Genomic DNA, 14,556 nt, shown 5'->3' on the forward strand with positions numbered 1-14,556 from the left:
AAATGATTTATTCTATGGAATGATTATTATAACAGGAACTTCGGATTCAGTGGTGAGAAATGACAAAACTGATTTAAGTTTTTTATTTTACTTAGTAATATTCATATATATCGTCCATATGAACAAATGACAAAATATATTTATTTTGGCTATCATTCAAAATTGCCATCTGGGGGTAAACTTCATGATACAGACAAGTTGCTAAATACCAACTGCCAATCATAACACGGCAACAGAAAAGGTAACAGTGAACAATAAATTTAATAAAGAGTAATATACAATAATTGAGTTTATCATAAAAGGAAATGTTTATATTTCACTATGAAGATGCAGGCTTTGTTTGTTTGTTTGTTTTGGTTTCTTTGTGTAATAGCTCTGGCTGTCCTGGAATTCACTCTGTAGACCAGGCTGGCTTTGAACTCAGAGATCCACCTACCTCTGCCTTTTGAGTGCTGGGATTAAAGGTACGCCCCACCACTGCCCAGCAAAGATGCCTTTCTTAATATAGGAAGTTCAGTTACTCAGAGGGGATTTTGAAAGTCTATAGGTTTACTGAATAATTGTAATATTTATTCTCTGTGTACAGAGATAAAATTTTATTACTTGATAAAATGGCTGAGTGAGTTTAATAATGTTATTTTTGTTCTAAGAGTAGTTCTTATAATGGGAAATAAAGATTTCTCAAAGTCTTAGAATTCCCTTGGTACAATGTGATCATTTCTGTACCTGAAGTAAAAAGTAATGTTCTTATTCATTAAACTAATTAACTATAAGTTTATGTTTACACTGAAGAGATAGTTTAACCAAAGGAGACAGAAAGGTTCTGGTTGTTTAAAAGCCTTCTAGTGCACAATTTTAATCTTCACGGTAGCAAATCAACCCAGCTCTCTACCCTAGCCCATGAACAACTCTTAGGACTATTCACTTCCTAAAATTTTCTTTCAGTTTGGGTCTTGCAACCGTGTGACTTGATAGAAAGTAGGTCACTTGAAAAGGAAGAAAGCCAATAAACTGAATTACAAAGACAACAGGATTAAACCGATCGCGCTGTTTTCATGCGCCCTCGCTGAAACTGTGCAAACAGGCAGTTGGCTGTGGTTTGGCATTTAGCAGCTTGTGATCAGTGAGGAGGAGGAAATTTTATTCTCATTAACTGTTGCAGATTTACTGCAGTGAAAAAGGGCTATGTAACCTGAGATGTGACAGTACAGAAAGATCAAAGCCTCAGACTGGAAACTAAATAAACCCTCTGGCTACTTCCTGCAAGGAAAATTCACTTTGGCAATGTAAAACAGAGCCTAGTTAAAAACTACTCTCTGCTTTATGAGCTGTCATAGCAGCTCAAGTGGTTTGGGCTGGCTGAGTTTAGAACATTATATTTCCTTGTTTTTGTCTTAGATACTTCTATAAGAAGGTTTATAGACTAACTCCCCACCCCAACACAACAACAAGAAACTTCTTGGAGTTGAAACAGCACAGCCACTAAGCATATTAAAGCAGGTCTTTGTAAATTCCTTCCGTATTCATTACAATTTAGGATTTTACTCTGAGACTTGGGAATATGAATCTACTTTTTAATGTCTCCTCTACAACCTGGACAATTCCTATTCAAACTAAACGCAGATCAGCTAGATAGTCCACAAGGCTTTAGCTGATTAGCAAGCTATTGTACAGCATATCTAGAGTGACTCTGGGCAGCACGGGGAATGAGGCAATTAATTAACATTACACTGGAAAGCCTACAACCAGCATTGAGTTCCAGCTGTTCCCTTACAAATCTGAAGAAAAAAATGTTCTGTTTAATGTTTTAGTACAAGAAAAACTTAAAAACTGTTCATAACAGGTCACATCAAAACACACAAGGCTAGAATGAATAACTCTGCCTTGAATTACACAACTCTCCAGTTAGGAGTAAGCTTGACACACTGACTCCAGACTCACGGCATAAATGACTGATCCACTGCTCTCATTTTAAAGGGCCACAGCGCTTATGCAATTGTTATTTAGAATATGAATAAAGAAGCATTTGAAATGGTCATTTTTCTTTTTTCTTTTTTTTTTTTTAATGAGAGCACCACCTAGGCCCAAACATTTCCTGTGAGCACTCACCTATGCTTAAAGACTTTAGGCTTCCTTTCCATTTATATTTGCAATTGTTTTATTTTGAAACATGGTCTCACAATCACCCAGGTTGGCCTGCCTTTAGATCCTCCTGCCTCAGCTTCCTGAATTCTGGGCTTACAGATATATATAAACAGACCTGATTAAATTTACTCTTAATTGTTTTATCTGTAGCGTCCACAAAAGTGTAAATTGTATTAATACACTTGAACATACATGAACGTTAACACTAGATAATCACTCTTGAATGGTGGTTATGCGTTCAGTTTCCCAGTCATGCCAGGCTAACACCCGTGTCATGTCTTTGAATAAAAGGAAGGCTATACACAGATGATGTGTTAACATTTTTATAGGAACATATAACAATTTTATATATTCAGTCCTATTATTTTACTTATAGATTCAGTTATACCAAATTTTTAATGCTAAATGAAAGTCTTAATGAAAGACAATAAATGTGTTGTTGTTGTTGTTGTTATTTTCTGCAGCAGGGTGTCACTGGGTTCTGTAGTTGTGTAGCCCTGGCTGTCCTGGATCTCGCTCTGTAGACCAGGCTGGCCTCGAACTCACAGAGATCCACCTGTCTCTGCTCCTCGAGTGCTGGGATTAAAGGCGTGCGCCACCACCGCCCAGTTTATAATTTTTTTTTTTAAATACACAGCTAATGTGCATGCCTCCAAAAAATTTGCTGGGACCACCAGATGGAAAATGGCCCTACGTGGATGAGAGCAGATCTACTGCCAGATTCTCTTGCTTCTAAATCTGTAAAGGAAAGCAATAACTGAAAATACCTTTCCAAGTAAGCACTACAGCCTTTCTAGGGTAAGACATCTTCCCAAGTTTCCAGTCGTTTTTGGCTTGTACTCTATTTTTCAGTAAAGTTTACAGTTTGCTAATGTTGATGTGTGATAATCTAATAAAATCTAGCCTTAAAGGTTATAGGCCCAATTTACTAATAAAATCTAATTCAATTTTCCATGGGAAATGCAAATAATTAGTATCCAAGTAGTAGAAGGAGGCCTTTCTCTGCTAGAAAGAAGTTGTCTCTGCACACAGTCTAAATAACTATGACAAGAAAGACAAATACAGCAAATTCACAAGGATGTATTTACCAGGCAAAACCGGAGGCACCATGTAGAGAAGTTTACATGGGCTAGTTAGCTGAATAAATGATTTGCACAAGGCATTTATCCTTCAACACTGAGATAATATCATTCATTTCACTCTCACTTTAATACAACTGGATTTAATTTTTAGAGAGAATTTAAAGTAATGAACTAATTACTTAATGTGTTAATAAACTCCCAGCAGCTTGCCTCCAAGCAAATGTGAAATACCAATTTGCAAGAAAACATGTCAAATGTATTAAAGCAAAATAGGTTTATGATTTGTCCTACTGTGAAATGAATGCCACATCTCCCTTTTAAAAACACTCTCAACTTCCACAAATAGGTCACCGGTGATTAATGTATCTCCTTGTCATCTGGATGTAGTAACCGTGGAAACGGAGGCTGCTGCTTAAGGGCTTCAGTATTTATCACCACCCAGTCCCAGTCTGGTTCCCTAAAAATCCCCCGACCTTAACTTCCATTTTCATTCTTTGCCCTCTCTGCCTCACATACATGATTTTGATCAAATGTGATACAGGAAATTACAAAGATTAAAGAAATGCATGGTATTTGCTTTGGTGTACTTAGATTTAGATTTTTAAGAAAGTCTTCAATAGTTTATTCTTTGAAAAACTTAAAGGCTCCTAGGAATATTTTTTCTTGAAAAATGCAACTAGTAATATCCAGGAAGAAAAATAAAATTTCACATCAGGATTATTTTCCGTCTTGAGTCTCACAATGTACAATGTCTTTCTTTGCACTGGTTTTTTGTTTACATGTAACATGTAATTTACTGTCATGTCATGTAGTTACTGTCACTCACGCTCGGCAGGTTTTACATCCCACAAATTGAAAAGTAGAATGACCACATCACTATCTTAGGCATGACTTCCTCTGTAATACAGCTTATGAATGGCTTTATTAATTTCCAGAAATTCTGTGGCATATTTCTACCCCCTTAATATAAAACTAGAAAGATCTTACAATTATTTCTCTGAGTTAGGCCTGGACAGCTTCTATTACTGGGCTTGAGACAGATTTTTACATATGTTAAAAATGTTCTTTGGATAAATGAATACCTATTCATAGTTAATTTATAATGTCTTATGAAAGTTTGCATAGATCTGGATATTTTCAGGTAGAAACATTTTTCATGTCTAAAACAGAGCAATTTTTAAAGTAAATGGGATAATATCCTACTACTCAATCTTGATGTTATATTCTTAAAATACATACATAAAAAAGAGATTGCTTTTAAAAAACTATTCTCTAATTTGTATGTATGGGTGTTTTACCTGGGTTTGTGCACCACGTGTGTGCCTGGTGCTACAGGGCCAGAAAAGGGCACCAAATCCCTTGGAATTGTAGGTACAGATGGTTTTGAGGCAACATGTGGGTGCTGGAATTGAATCCTGGGTCCTCTGAAAGATCAGGTGGTGCTCTTAACTGCTAAGCCATCTATCCAGCCCTTCTTTTATATTTCTTTTAATCAAGACTTAAAAGCTCTATTTAAACCTAGAAGCAATCCTTAGTAAACATGCCTGCAGACATCTAGAACTAAGAACGAGTTAGTAGGGACCAAAGTATACATCCTTATCAAGAACTCAGTGCACGTAAGAGGTTTAACAGTGCATTCAATATACAGGATATTGAAGGGCTTTAAAAAAAAAAGATTATATATTGTTTGATAATGGCCTTGCCTCAAACCTAATAAACTAGGTTTTTGATGGAGAATAAAGGTTGCCTTATAGTGAAAGAAATAAATCTAATTTGAATAATAGAATCCTAGTCTTAGGAAAAATGATGCATGAAAAATGAGGGGGCTGGTAAGATGGTTCAGTGTAGCAGGACGCTACCTGGCAAGGCTGACAGCCCTAGCCTGACACCTGGAGTCCGTGATGAAGAGAGAACTGATTCCTGCCAGTTGTCCTCTGATCTCCACATGCATGCTGTGGCATGTACTTCTATTCAATAAATATGTACGTGTAAAGTATACTTAAAATTACTATAAAATACTGTATCTTTATTTTTTTTTTTTGGTTTTTCGAGACAGGGTTTCTCTGTGTAGCTTTGTGCCCTTCCTGGAACTCACTTGGTAGCCCAGGCTGGCCTCGAACTCACAGAGATCCGCCTGCCTCTGCCTCCCAAGTGCTGGGATTAAAGGCGTGCGCCACCACCGCCCGGCTAAAATACTGTATCTTTTATTTAGAGAAATAATTTATTACTCCTATTCATTATGATCTTGCAACTATGATTTCAGCTGTTATTTAATGGTTCACAAAACAAAGAGACTACAGTGAAAGGCATACGTGTATAGTATGCACGTTTATCCACAAAACAAGTAACGGTAAACTACACCAGGAAAGGAGACAAAAAGGTGGTAACTAACACACAGAGAAAATGAAGGCACATGAGGCAGAGAGCAGGTCATGTGCAAGTCCAGCTCCCTCTGACCTCAGTGAGATGGTCAGCGACTGACATCACTCTTCCAACCACAAAGAATGTCAGCCTCTCTGAAAAATATTTTTCAAAGCCCCAAGGAAACTTAAGCAGACTCTGCAGTTTTTTTCCAGTTTATGAAAATTGGATTCCTATAAAAGGAAAATGGACCATTTTTACTGCAACAAAAGCTGATTTGTAAAAGCTGGAAGCAGTTTAAGAATACTCTCAACACGAGGTTCTTGTTAGTCCCGAAAAGTAAGAGTTATAAAAAAAAAAAGCTCCAAAAATATGGCATGAATACGTAGTACATAACAGGGAAGAAAAAAAAAAAAAAACCCACCTCGCCTTGCTCCCATTATTTTTAATTAGCTTCAATACCAAGTCCCACTTTACCCCCAACACCAGTTCAGACTTGGGAGATTTGCATTTGACACTGTGATTGGCAACCCCACAGCTAATGCCTGGAGCCCTAATGCATTTTGCATTAGCTCTAAATGTCGGGAAATCCTGGCGCCAAGAGGTTCAAACCAATAGTGACACATGTCTAAAGCCAAGGATTTGCTGTCCAACTGCCAGTATCTATTTTATCAAACGTCCGGTCTCTCTTGTAGAATGAGATAGATGAGTTTAACAGCTTTCACTGTTTCCAATTAAACTGCCTCACCATATTACCAAGAGGCCGGCACTCAGACTATGAAGCACCTTTGACTTGGACTTGAGGAAAAACAACAATATAGATTAGGTTTTAACACTTCTTTCAATTTGGCTTAGTTTCTCAGATTTTAATACATATATATTTACTTACTAAACATTATTTGAGGAAGAAAAGGAACATTTTTCTTTGAACAATCAAAATAATATATGTCATACAAATTGGTAATTTATTCTTTACCTAGCAGTCACTTGGGATCAACTACTTTACAGGAATCTACTCAAAAGACCTGTTCCAAATAACAAAGCCTGAAAGCCACCCGCGGAAGGTGACTGGCAGGTGGCACTTCCCCCTGCTGTAATCTGTCTCATGCACCGTCCTACATACCATTGGCAATCATTACAAACAACGCTGGTGATACAGTTTTACCTCTTACACAGTCATCTTTTAGTATTCTTTCACGGAGAGCTTTGCTAGGCCTATTTATGAAAACAGTGATAAAGAAGCAGGAAGAACTGTGAGTCCTCTGGGTATTTCCCTGACTAGGGGGAGCTTCACAGAGGCAACACTTGCCCCTTTGAAAGGTTTCTAGAGGCTCAGAGTTATCAGGGTTTAAATCCAATAAGGACAATATTTGTTCACAGCCAAAGTTCTTTTCAGTTCCAGGAGAGTTGAAAGTAAGAATTTCTGACAATTTCAGTTTAGTGAATGGGACATTTATTGTAATATATTCTTATTTAAAATCAGTTAATAAAATGGAAATTTTCATAATCAGCATTTTGAGTTGATGCTCTTTAATGAGTTTTAAAGTTTACCCACTGGGTATCAGAGACTGAAAGCTAGGCAGTAGCTCAAGATTTCAATCAGGAACATTACACACCAAGATCACCATAGCAAAATACATGAATAATTATATAGCAATTTAATATGACTAAATATTTCCAGAACTAAAATAAATATAGTTAACTGAAGACCCATGGTTTGCTATTATCAAAGGAGAACATAGTTATATTCAAAAGAGAATCCTATCTGGAGGAGTTGTAGGGAGGAAGAGTGTGGTGAATACAGTCAAAACACAATTCATGTATCTATGGAATTTTCAAAGAATGAATAATTATTACTAAAAAAATCTTAAATAGGTAAAAATATTTGAATAAGTGAAAAAAGTAAATTATTCCAGAATAAAACTTATTTAACTAAGAATTATTTCAGAAAAACTCCAACAGAATGTGTGAAAGATCCATGACAAGCCCTCTGCTCTCCTGGACACTGTCTCTCCACTGATAAAATGAGCAGGCCTTTCATTTGATTTAATAGCTACAAGAAACCCAAAGAAGTCAACAGTAAATTATTTCTTCTGCAAATAAAAAAGTGATATGCTTATAGGATTTGAAGCTTGTAAAGTTATAAAAGATGATATAAAAGACAACTTTTCTTAGGGAAAGTTCTTTTTTAAAGGATAAACAATTCTGAAATCAAGATAAGTAAGTAAGTATATCACTCTTTTGATTATAAGGAGCCTTCAGTTCCTTTTCAAGGGTAAAGCATTAAAGCAGCTTTTTTAAGTCATAAAATAATGTATCACAGTAATTTTCAATAAAGAAATCCTATATGGATATTCCTAGTCATTAAAATTTAAAAGAAATAAGAAGCAAAATACTGAAATCTCTAAATATTAAACTTTATCATTAAGTATCTCTCAAAACAGCTATGTTCTTTTATAAAACTATCATTTAAAAGATAGACTTTGTTGAATTGATCTCAAGATTTATTGACTTGTATATTCAATTATTTTCATATTGGAATTTTTGAGGCAAGGTCTCTCCATATGACCCCAACTGGCCTAGGAGCTTTTTGCCTTATGTCTCTAAGAGCTGAGGTCATAAGGAATGTCCCACACTCCTGACTATATATTCAATATTAATCAAAATGTTTAATTTATTTAAAGTCATAAAATTACATAAAAAGGAAAACAAGTCTTATTTAAGGAACTAAGGCAAAATTAGTAGCAGTTTGCTTTATTTAGATTGGCACCATATATAGGATGATATTTACCATGAAACGTAAATGGCAGAACAATTAGGTTTATAAATGACATAAGCAATTTCTTGCTATAAATATTGAGATCATATGCCCAAATCATCTTCATTTTTGATTTTATGGAAAACATTTGCACCATGAAATTGTTACATGATAGAGTTATAATTAAACAGTCTGTATTTAAATACTTATAACTGGAATGTCAGATACCTCAGAAATAATCAAAAGTCAAATGTTTGTTTTAGTATTTAGCCATGGTTAGCTTTTATGTCTTGAGGCAAGGGATTTCTCATTATGTCGATCCAGTACACTGACAAAATTATTTCTCATGTTGTCACTGAGAAGCCACTACAGAACACCAAACCACATTTCATGAATATGTCCCTTAAATAAGAGGCAGTAAGTGTAAATATAATTTAAAGAAAGCTTTGCTTGCATTTATGTAGAAAGGCAGTATTTCCATGCAGGGTAGCCATGCATATTAGGTCACCTCACTGGTTACTTCAATTAGCTATGGTTTCTTTATCTATAAAATGGATATAATTCTTGCTTTAAAAATTGAGAGTGCAACTCAAAAATCTAAAGTTAGATATTTGTAAACTAGATCATATACAACAGATGATCAATAATATTTATATCAACTATTATAATTATAGTTGTATTAAAAAGTTCATTTCAACAGGTCACTGAGAGTTACAACACATTGTTCAGGGGAGGAGAGATGAATGTATCACTTAAATAGATTTGGCCTTTGGTATTGGCTACTCTCCCCAACTTCAAAGTAAGACAGTGTTACTGAAATACCACTTTCTTATGTCATTGAACACGGAGAAATTGAGCCATTGCCCAACTAGACACTTCACTCCTATTGATTCCTTTAGTGCTTATGGTGTTGGTAGGTACTCTGCAGGCTACTGGGGTGGGGAGGGGAAGTAATCCTCAATACTACCTAGCTACTAACACTGCAACCTACAATAGCAACCTTTCTGCAAATCATACTGTTATAATAGAGGCACAAGTGTTATGGGAATGACTGCCACTTTTGATTAGATTTGAAGAGCATTCATGAGATGGAACCCAATACCTGACACAGATAAAGTGGCCAAGAACCTGAGAACATATTATTTACGGGCCCTAGGAGAAAACCTACTATTATTATGCTAAGGAAATATAGTGATAAAATGACTCCTAATGATATAGATTAGTACATCATTCAACCCTTTCAGAGAAACTCCTTCTTTCAACAGATGGTAATTAACACAGAAACTCACAAATGGGAAGTGTACAGAGCATTTCACCCTAAATGGAAAGTATTTATCAACCTTCCCCTCTTAAGGCTCAGGGATCTTCTTGGAAGAAGAGGCAGAAAGATTCGAAGAGCCATAGATGGTGGACGACTCCAAGGAAGCAAGCATCTTACAGCTACAACAGGGCTGACGCACATAAGAGCTCACAGAGACTGGGGCAGCACGCACAAGACCTGCACAAGTTCACAGCAGGCAAAGCCCAGCACTGAAAGGGGAAAGGGACTCCAGTCTCACCTTCAATCAAGAAGCTACTTTCAGTTAACACCTGCTGGGGAAGGGGGAGTTTCAGTTGACTCTCTCAGTGAGAAATGTCTACAGTCACTGGACTTAGTCTACACTAAGCTGAATGAAGGCTTAGTGATGGCATAAGGAGGAAAAGGTTCTCTACACACTCGGCAACAGTTTAAAAATCTGTAAAATCATTAGTAATGAAGCTGGACGTCTGCTGTAGAGAACATTACAACTGTAAACAACGCGGGCTTATGAGATACTGCTTTCCTTATGTATTTTACGTACTGCTAATCCTGTGGTTATAAGTCTTCTACTGTGTTGGTGGTGCACGCCTTTAATCCCAGCACCCAGGTGGCAGAGGCTGGTGGATCTCTATTAGTTCAAGGCCAACCTGGTCTACAAGTTCCAGGACGGCCAGGGAACAGAGAAACCCTGTCTTGATAAGCAAAAAAAAAGTCTTCTACTAATCAAAATAGAACTTCCATCAGACTGGTCTATGAATGTTAAACTATATGCTGTGTGCTCTCATATTTTGTTTTGGATACACCAGGAAACATCTGTGTTTGTTAGTTTGCAAACTATTATCTATTTCAAAGGATAGTGTATATTTTCCAAAGCAATGAAGCATTATTTTTAATAAATTAACTATCACTTTCCTGGAGAGATGGAAGGTTTTTACCCTCCTAATGACAAATTGAAGCTTTTCAAAATAAGGGAGATGCCACGCCTGAGTTCTCTCTTGGAACATTGCTTACCTGGCAGGAAATGAGTGCTGCCCAACCACATCTCCATTCTGGAGGTGAAAATCATTGAAGAAATCTGGACTTATGGCTCCTTCAGCGGCAATCAGTCCATCTAGAAAGAGTCAAAGCAGTAACTAGTGAAACACATTCACAGGGAATAACATAGAAATTACCTTACTGAGCAACACATTAGAAACCTATTTATTTGGTCTGGAAAGAAACTGTCAGAATGACATGTGGTGCCCCTGGAGTATGCACAGAAGGCAATACATACATAAGTGGACACAACATTTTATCATAACAATACAGCAGTCACTGAGTCCCTACTGTGTGCTAGGAAATGCCAGTGCAGACAGGAATAAGGCAGACTGCCCTCAAGGGACTTACAGTATTGCGGGTAAGAAAAGACAGAAAAAGATAAAGGCATTAGGTGTGGTAGTCAGGGGGTCGAGGCTTAGGAAAGGTCAGGAATAAAGGTAGAGGAGGCATGGAACACCACAGTACTTCAGCATGTTTCTCATTTTATATCCAGATAGCTTCATTTATATAGCACGATTTGGGAATACATCAAAAATAATTTGTGGATAAAAAACACTTGACAATTTAAATGGCAAACATTAGAACACACAAACGTATTCAATTTTTAAATAAAAATGATTTTCACATCCTATGCTTTTAAGTGGGTAAGCTATATAAAATGTAAATACTTTTTGATGACTTGGTCTTTATTAGGTATTAATTATTATATTCAGATTATCAGACATAATTGATCCCCTAAAGAGCTCTACACTGCTATTTTTTTTGAGAGCTCTGCTTTTGCTTATAAACATTTATTCTTTTAAATCTAAGCCTGTTAGTATTTTGAAAAAATAATTAAGAGTTGTATTACTTTCTCAGTTGCCCTAGGACTCTAAATAATCTGCTATTTGTAGGATTATGTAGAGGAATAACTATCATCTGGGAATAGGAGATCTGTGTTATGGCTTTAGGCTGCCCTAAGCCTAGAATAAACCCTTAGTATAAGCCATGGGATTAACTATTTACAAGGCTCTGAGGACTTGGCAAGTCTCCTATGCAAGATTATTGAATGTAGAAATATCGGCCAGGCCATTGGCCAGACTAATGAAAAATATGGCAAACAACTGGCATATTATTTAGTTACCAAATGATTATTCCTATATAACACTTGAATAATAATAGTGTCATCAATTTTGTGAAAAATATATACAATGATAACAAATGATTTCCTTACAAAAGATTTTCTCTTTGGATACAACAAAATAATTTATTTATAAATAATACACAACAGTAAATATATGTGTCATGGAGTATTAACACAATAAAATATAGAAATTACTGTTATAGGGGTTAGAGTATCTTACTTGGGGAGATGAAGAATTAAAGGTGTAATGGATTTGAGTTTTCAAGTATCAGTAGGACTTAAATGACAACATTTGTTTGAGGGGACAGCGATGTGGCTCAATGGGTAAAGACACTTGCTCCAAGACTGATGACATGAGTTAGACCTGAGTAATGCACATGGTGAAAGAGAAACCAATTCTGGCAAGTTGTTCTTTGGCTTCTATACACATGCCATGACATAAAATAAATAAGTGTACAAAAGTTGTTTGACATGAAGGTGTATTCAAGGGAGATCCAACATATCACTCTGCAGTGCTGTGGGATGTTCTGTATGTCCTGTGGGAGCCCATTCTTGGGTTCTTTGTGGCGTTACCCAGCAGGTCCGTATAGAGGATGATTAGGACCATGGGCCTGAGTGCAGGTGTTTGAGATGGTCTGCACTTGGCTGTGCTGGGGGATGGTCTGTATGTCAAGTTGTTCTGATTGGTTAATAAATAAAACCTGATTGGCCGTGGCTAGGCAGGAGAGATGGGCGGGACTAGCAGAGAGGAGAAATAAAAGGACAGAAAGGCAGAAGGAGATGCTGCAGCCGCCGCAATGACCAGAGCTGCTGCAGCCGCCGCAATGACCAGAGACACTGCAGCCGCCGCCATGACCAGCAGCATGTGAAGACGCTGATAAGCCACTAGCCACGTGGCGAGGTATAGATTTGTAGAAATGCGTTACTTTAAGATATAAGAATAGTTAGCAAGAAGCCTGCCACGGCCAGACAGTTTGTAAGCTAAATAAGTCTCTGTGTTTACTTGGTTGGGTTTGAGCGGCTGTGGGACTGGCGGGTGGCAGAGATTTGTCCTGACTGTGGGAAAGGCAGAAAAAACTCCAGTTACACTGCAGCCATTTTATTTATTTGCATATTGTCTATCTCCCCACCCTTCCTAGAATGCTAGCTCTAGAAGGGCAAAGACCCTGCCTTGTTCACTGACACATCATTAGCACCTAGTAAATCCATTGTTAGCCTCTCAAAGTATTTGATTGAGAACAATGTCTCACTTCTTATTCTTTGTGCTGCCAAGATGTCAACAGCTCTCCTACACCATGCCCTCCCCACCATGAAAGACCTCTGAAACTGTAAGCCAAAATAACCTCTTCTTCCACTGGAAACAAAATAAGTTTATTCAAAATTGCTCAAATGGTAAATTTAATTAATATAGTTAGCAAAAAAGCAAGCATAGTGTTTTGTATTTTTATTCAATTTTCCATACTAGTAACTTGGCATAAACCATATATTAATGGCTTTATTACTTAATTGTTGAATTGTTAGTGTCTAAGCATGAAATATTACTTCATACTGTGTGAATATATGTTCCTGTGGTTGGTTTAATAAAGAAGCTGACTGGCTAATAGCTGGACAGGTGGAGGCTAGGCAGGATTTGCAGATAAATAGAGAGAGTGAAGAAGAGAAGGAGTCTCAGTGTTGTAAGCCAGACATGGAAAAAGCAACATGGGAAGTTCATAGATGATATAAACGAGCCTCAGGGAAGCACACAGATTAGTAGAAATGAGTTAATTTAAGCTGTAAGAGCTGGCTGGAGATAAGCCTAAGCTATTGGCTGAGCATTTATAATTAATAAGTCTCTGTGTGGTTATTTGGGGAGCAGCTGGCAGGACAGAGCTGATCAGCAGTCTAGATATAAAACTCTGCCTACATATATAACAGGTATTAATCTTACACTGTAGACCAGGCTGGCCTCAAACTCAGAGATCTGCCTGTCTTTGCCTCCTGAGTGCTGGGATTTGTGCACCACTGCCTGGTTAGACTATTATCTTGAAAGTATTAGCAGGGTTTAGAAGGGAAAGCTCTAAATCTTCTCAATAACCATCAAATATAATCCAACAGTTTAGAATTAAAACAAAACCATGGTAACATCAAACTGCTTAGATTAAATGAGAAAACAGAATAAAATAATAAGTTATATATGTATATATATGTACACACACACACATATATAATAAATATAGAACACAAAACAATGAGTGTCACATTGTTAAGTAGAAGTCAAAAATCCTGAAGATGTTTAACTTACACATCCTAGAAAGTAGGAAACTTCTAATAGTCGTCATTAACTATCCTGGCTACACATACTTCGAATGGAGATCACACTAAAAACTAACCTGGAAAAAACTGTTATTAGTTTTGTTTGGTATGTGTAGTCAATATTACCTGAAATTATTAAAGACGGCTTATGTACTAAAAGTGTGCTTATAAAGTTTGGGGGCACTCTTGACTGCCAGATAAAAGTTCCTTTTTCTAGTACACAAATGAAGCATGTGTTTTTGCTTTGGTTATCACCTTACCTGAGCTGTAGAAAAGGTCAGGCCTTTCAAGAATGTCCCCTTCATGGATATAAGGCTCAATTCGGTCATCACCATACAAGTACTGCTCACTCTCATCCATCTGACGACTCTCTACCATCTCCAACCACTGAGAATTATGCCAGCGAAACTTCTCACTCTGAATTTTCTTTGCCCATTCTTCATCATATTCCTAT

General features: G+C 36.9%; 1 protein-coding gene across 5 annotated transcripts in view; it reads right to left on the reverse strand.

Moving 5' to 3' along the window:
* The window catches only part of Kifap3 (kinesin associated protein 3), a 136,549-nt gene that overhangs the window by 20,804 nt on the left and 101,189 nt on the right, over nucleotides 1–14,556 (reverse strand). For all 5 annotated transcript variants that reach the window (XM_037211319.1, XM_037211318.1, XM_037211320.1 and 2 more), the window contains exons 18-19: nucleotides 14,363–14,552; nucleotides 10,658–10,757 (exon numbers count right to left, since the gene is read on the reverse strand). In XM_037211319.1, the coding sequence (XP_037067214.1) occupies nucleotides 10,658–10,757; nucleotides 14,363–14,552 (290 nt within the window). The remainder of the gene's footprint in view (nucleotides 1–10,657; nucleotides 10,758–14,362; nucleotides 14,553–14,556) is intronic.

Source organism: Peromyscus leucopus, chromosome 15 (assembly GCF_004664715.2).
Source record: "Peromyscus leucopus breed LL Stock chromosome 15, UCI_PerLeu_2.1, whole genome shotgun sequence".
Classification (NCBI taxonomy): domain Eukaryota; kingdom Metazoa; phylum Chordata; class Mammalia; order Rodentia; family Cricetidae; genus Peromyscus; species Peromyscus leucopus.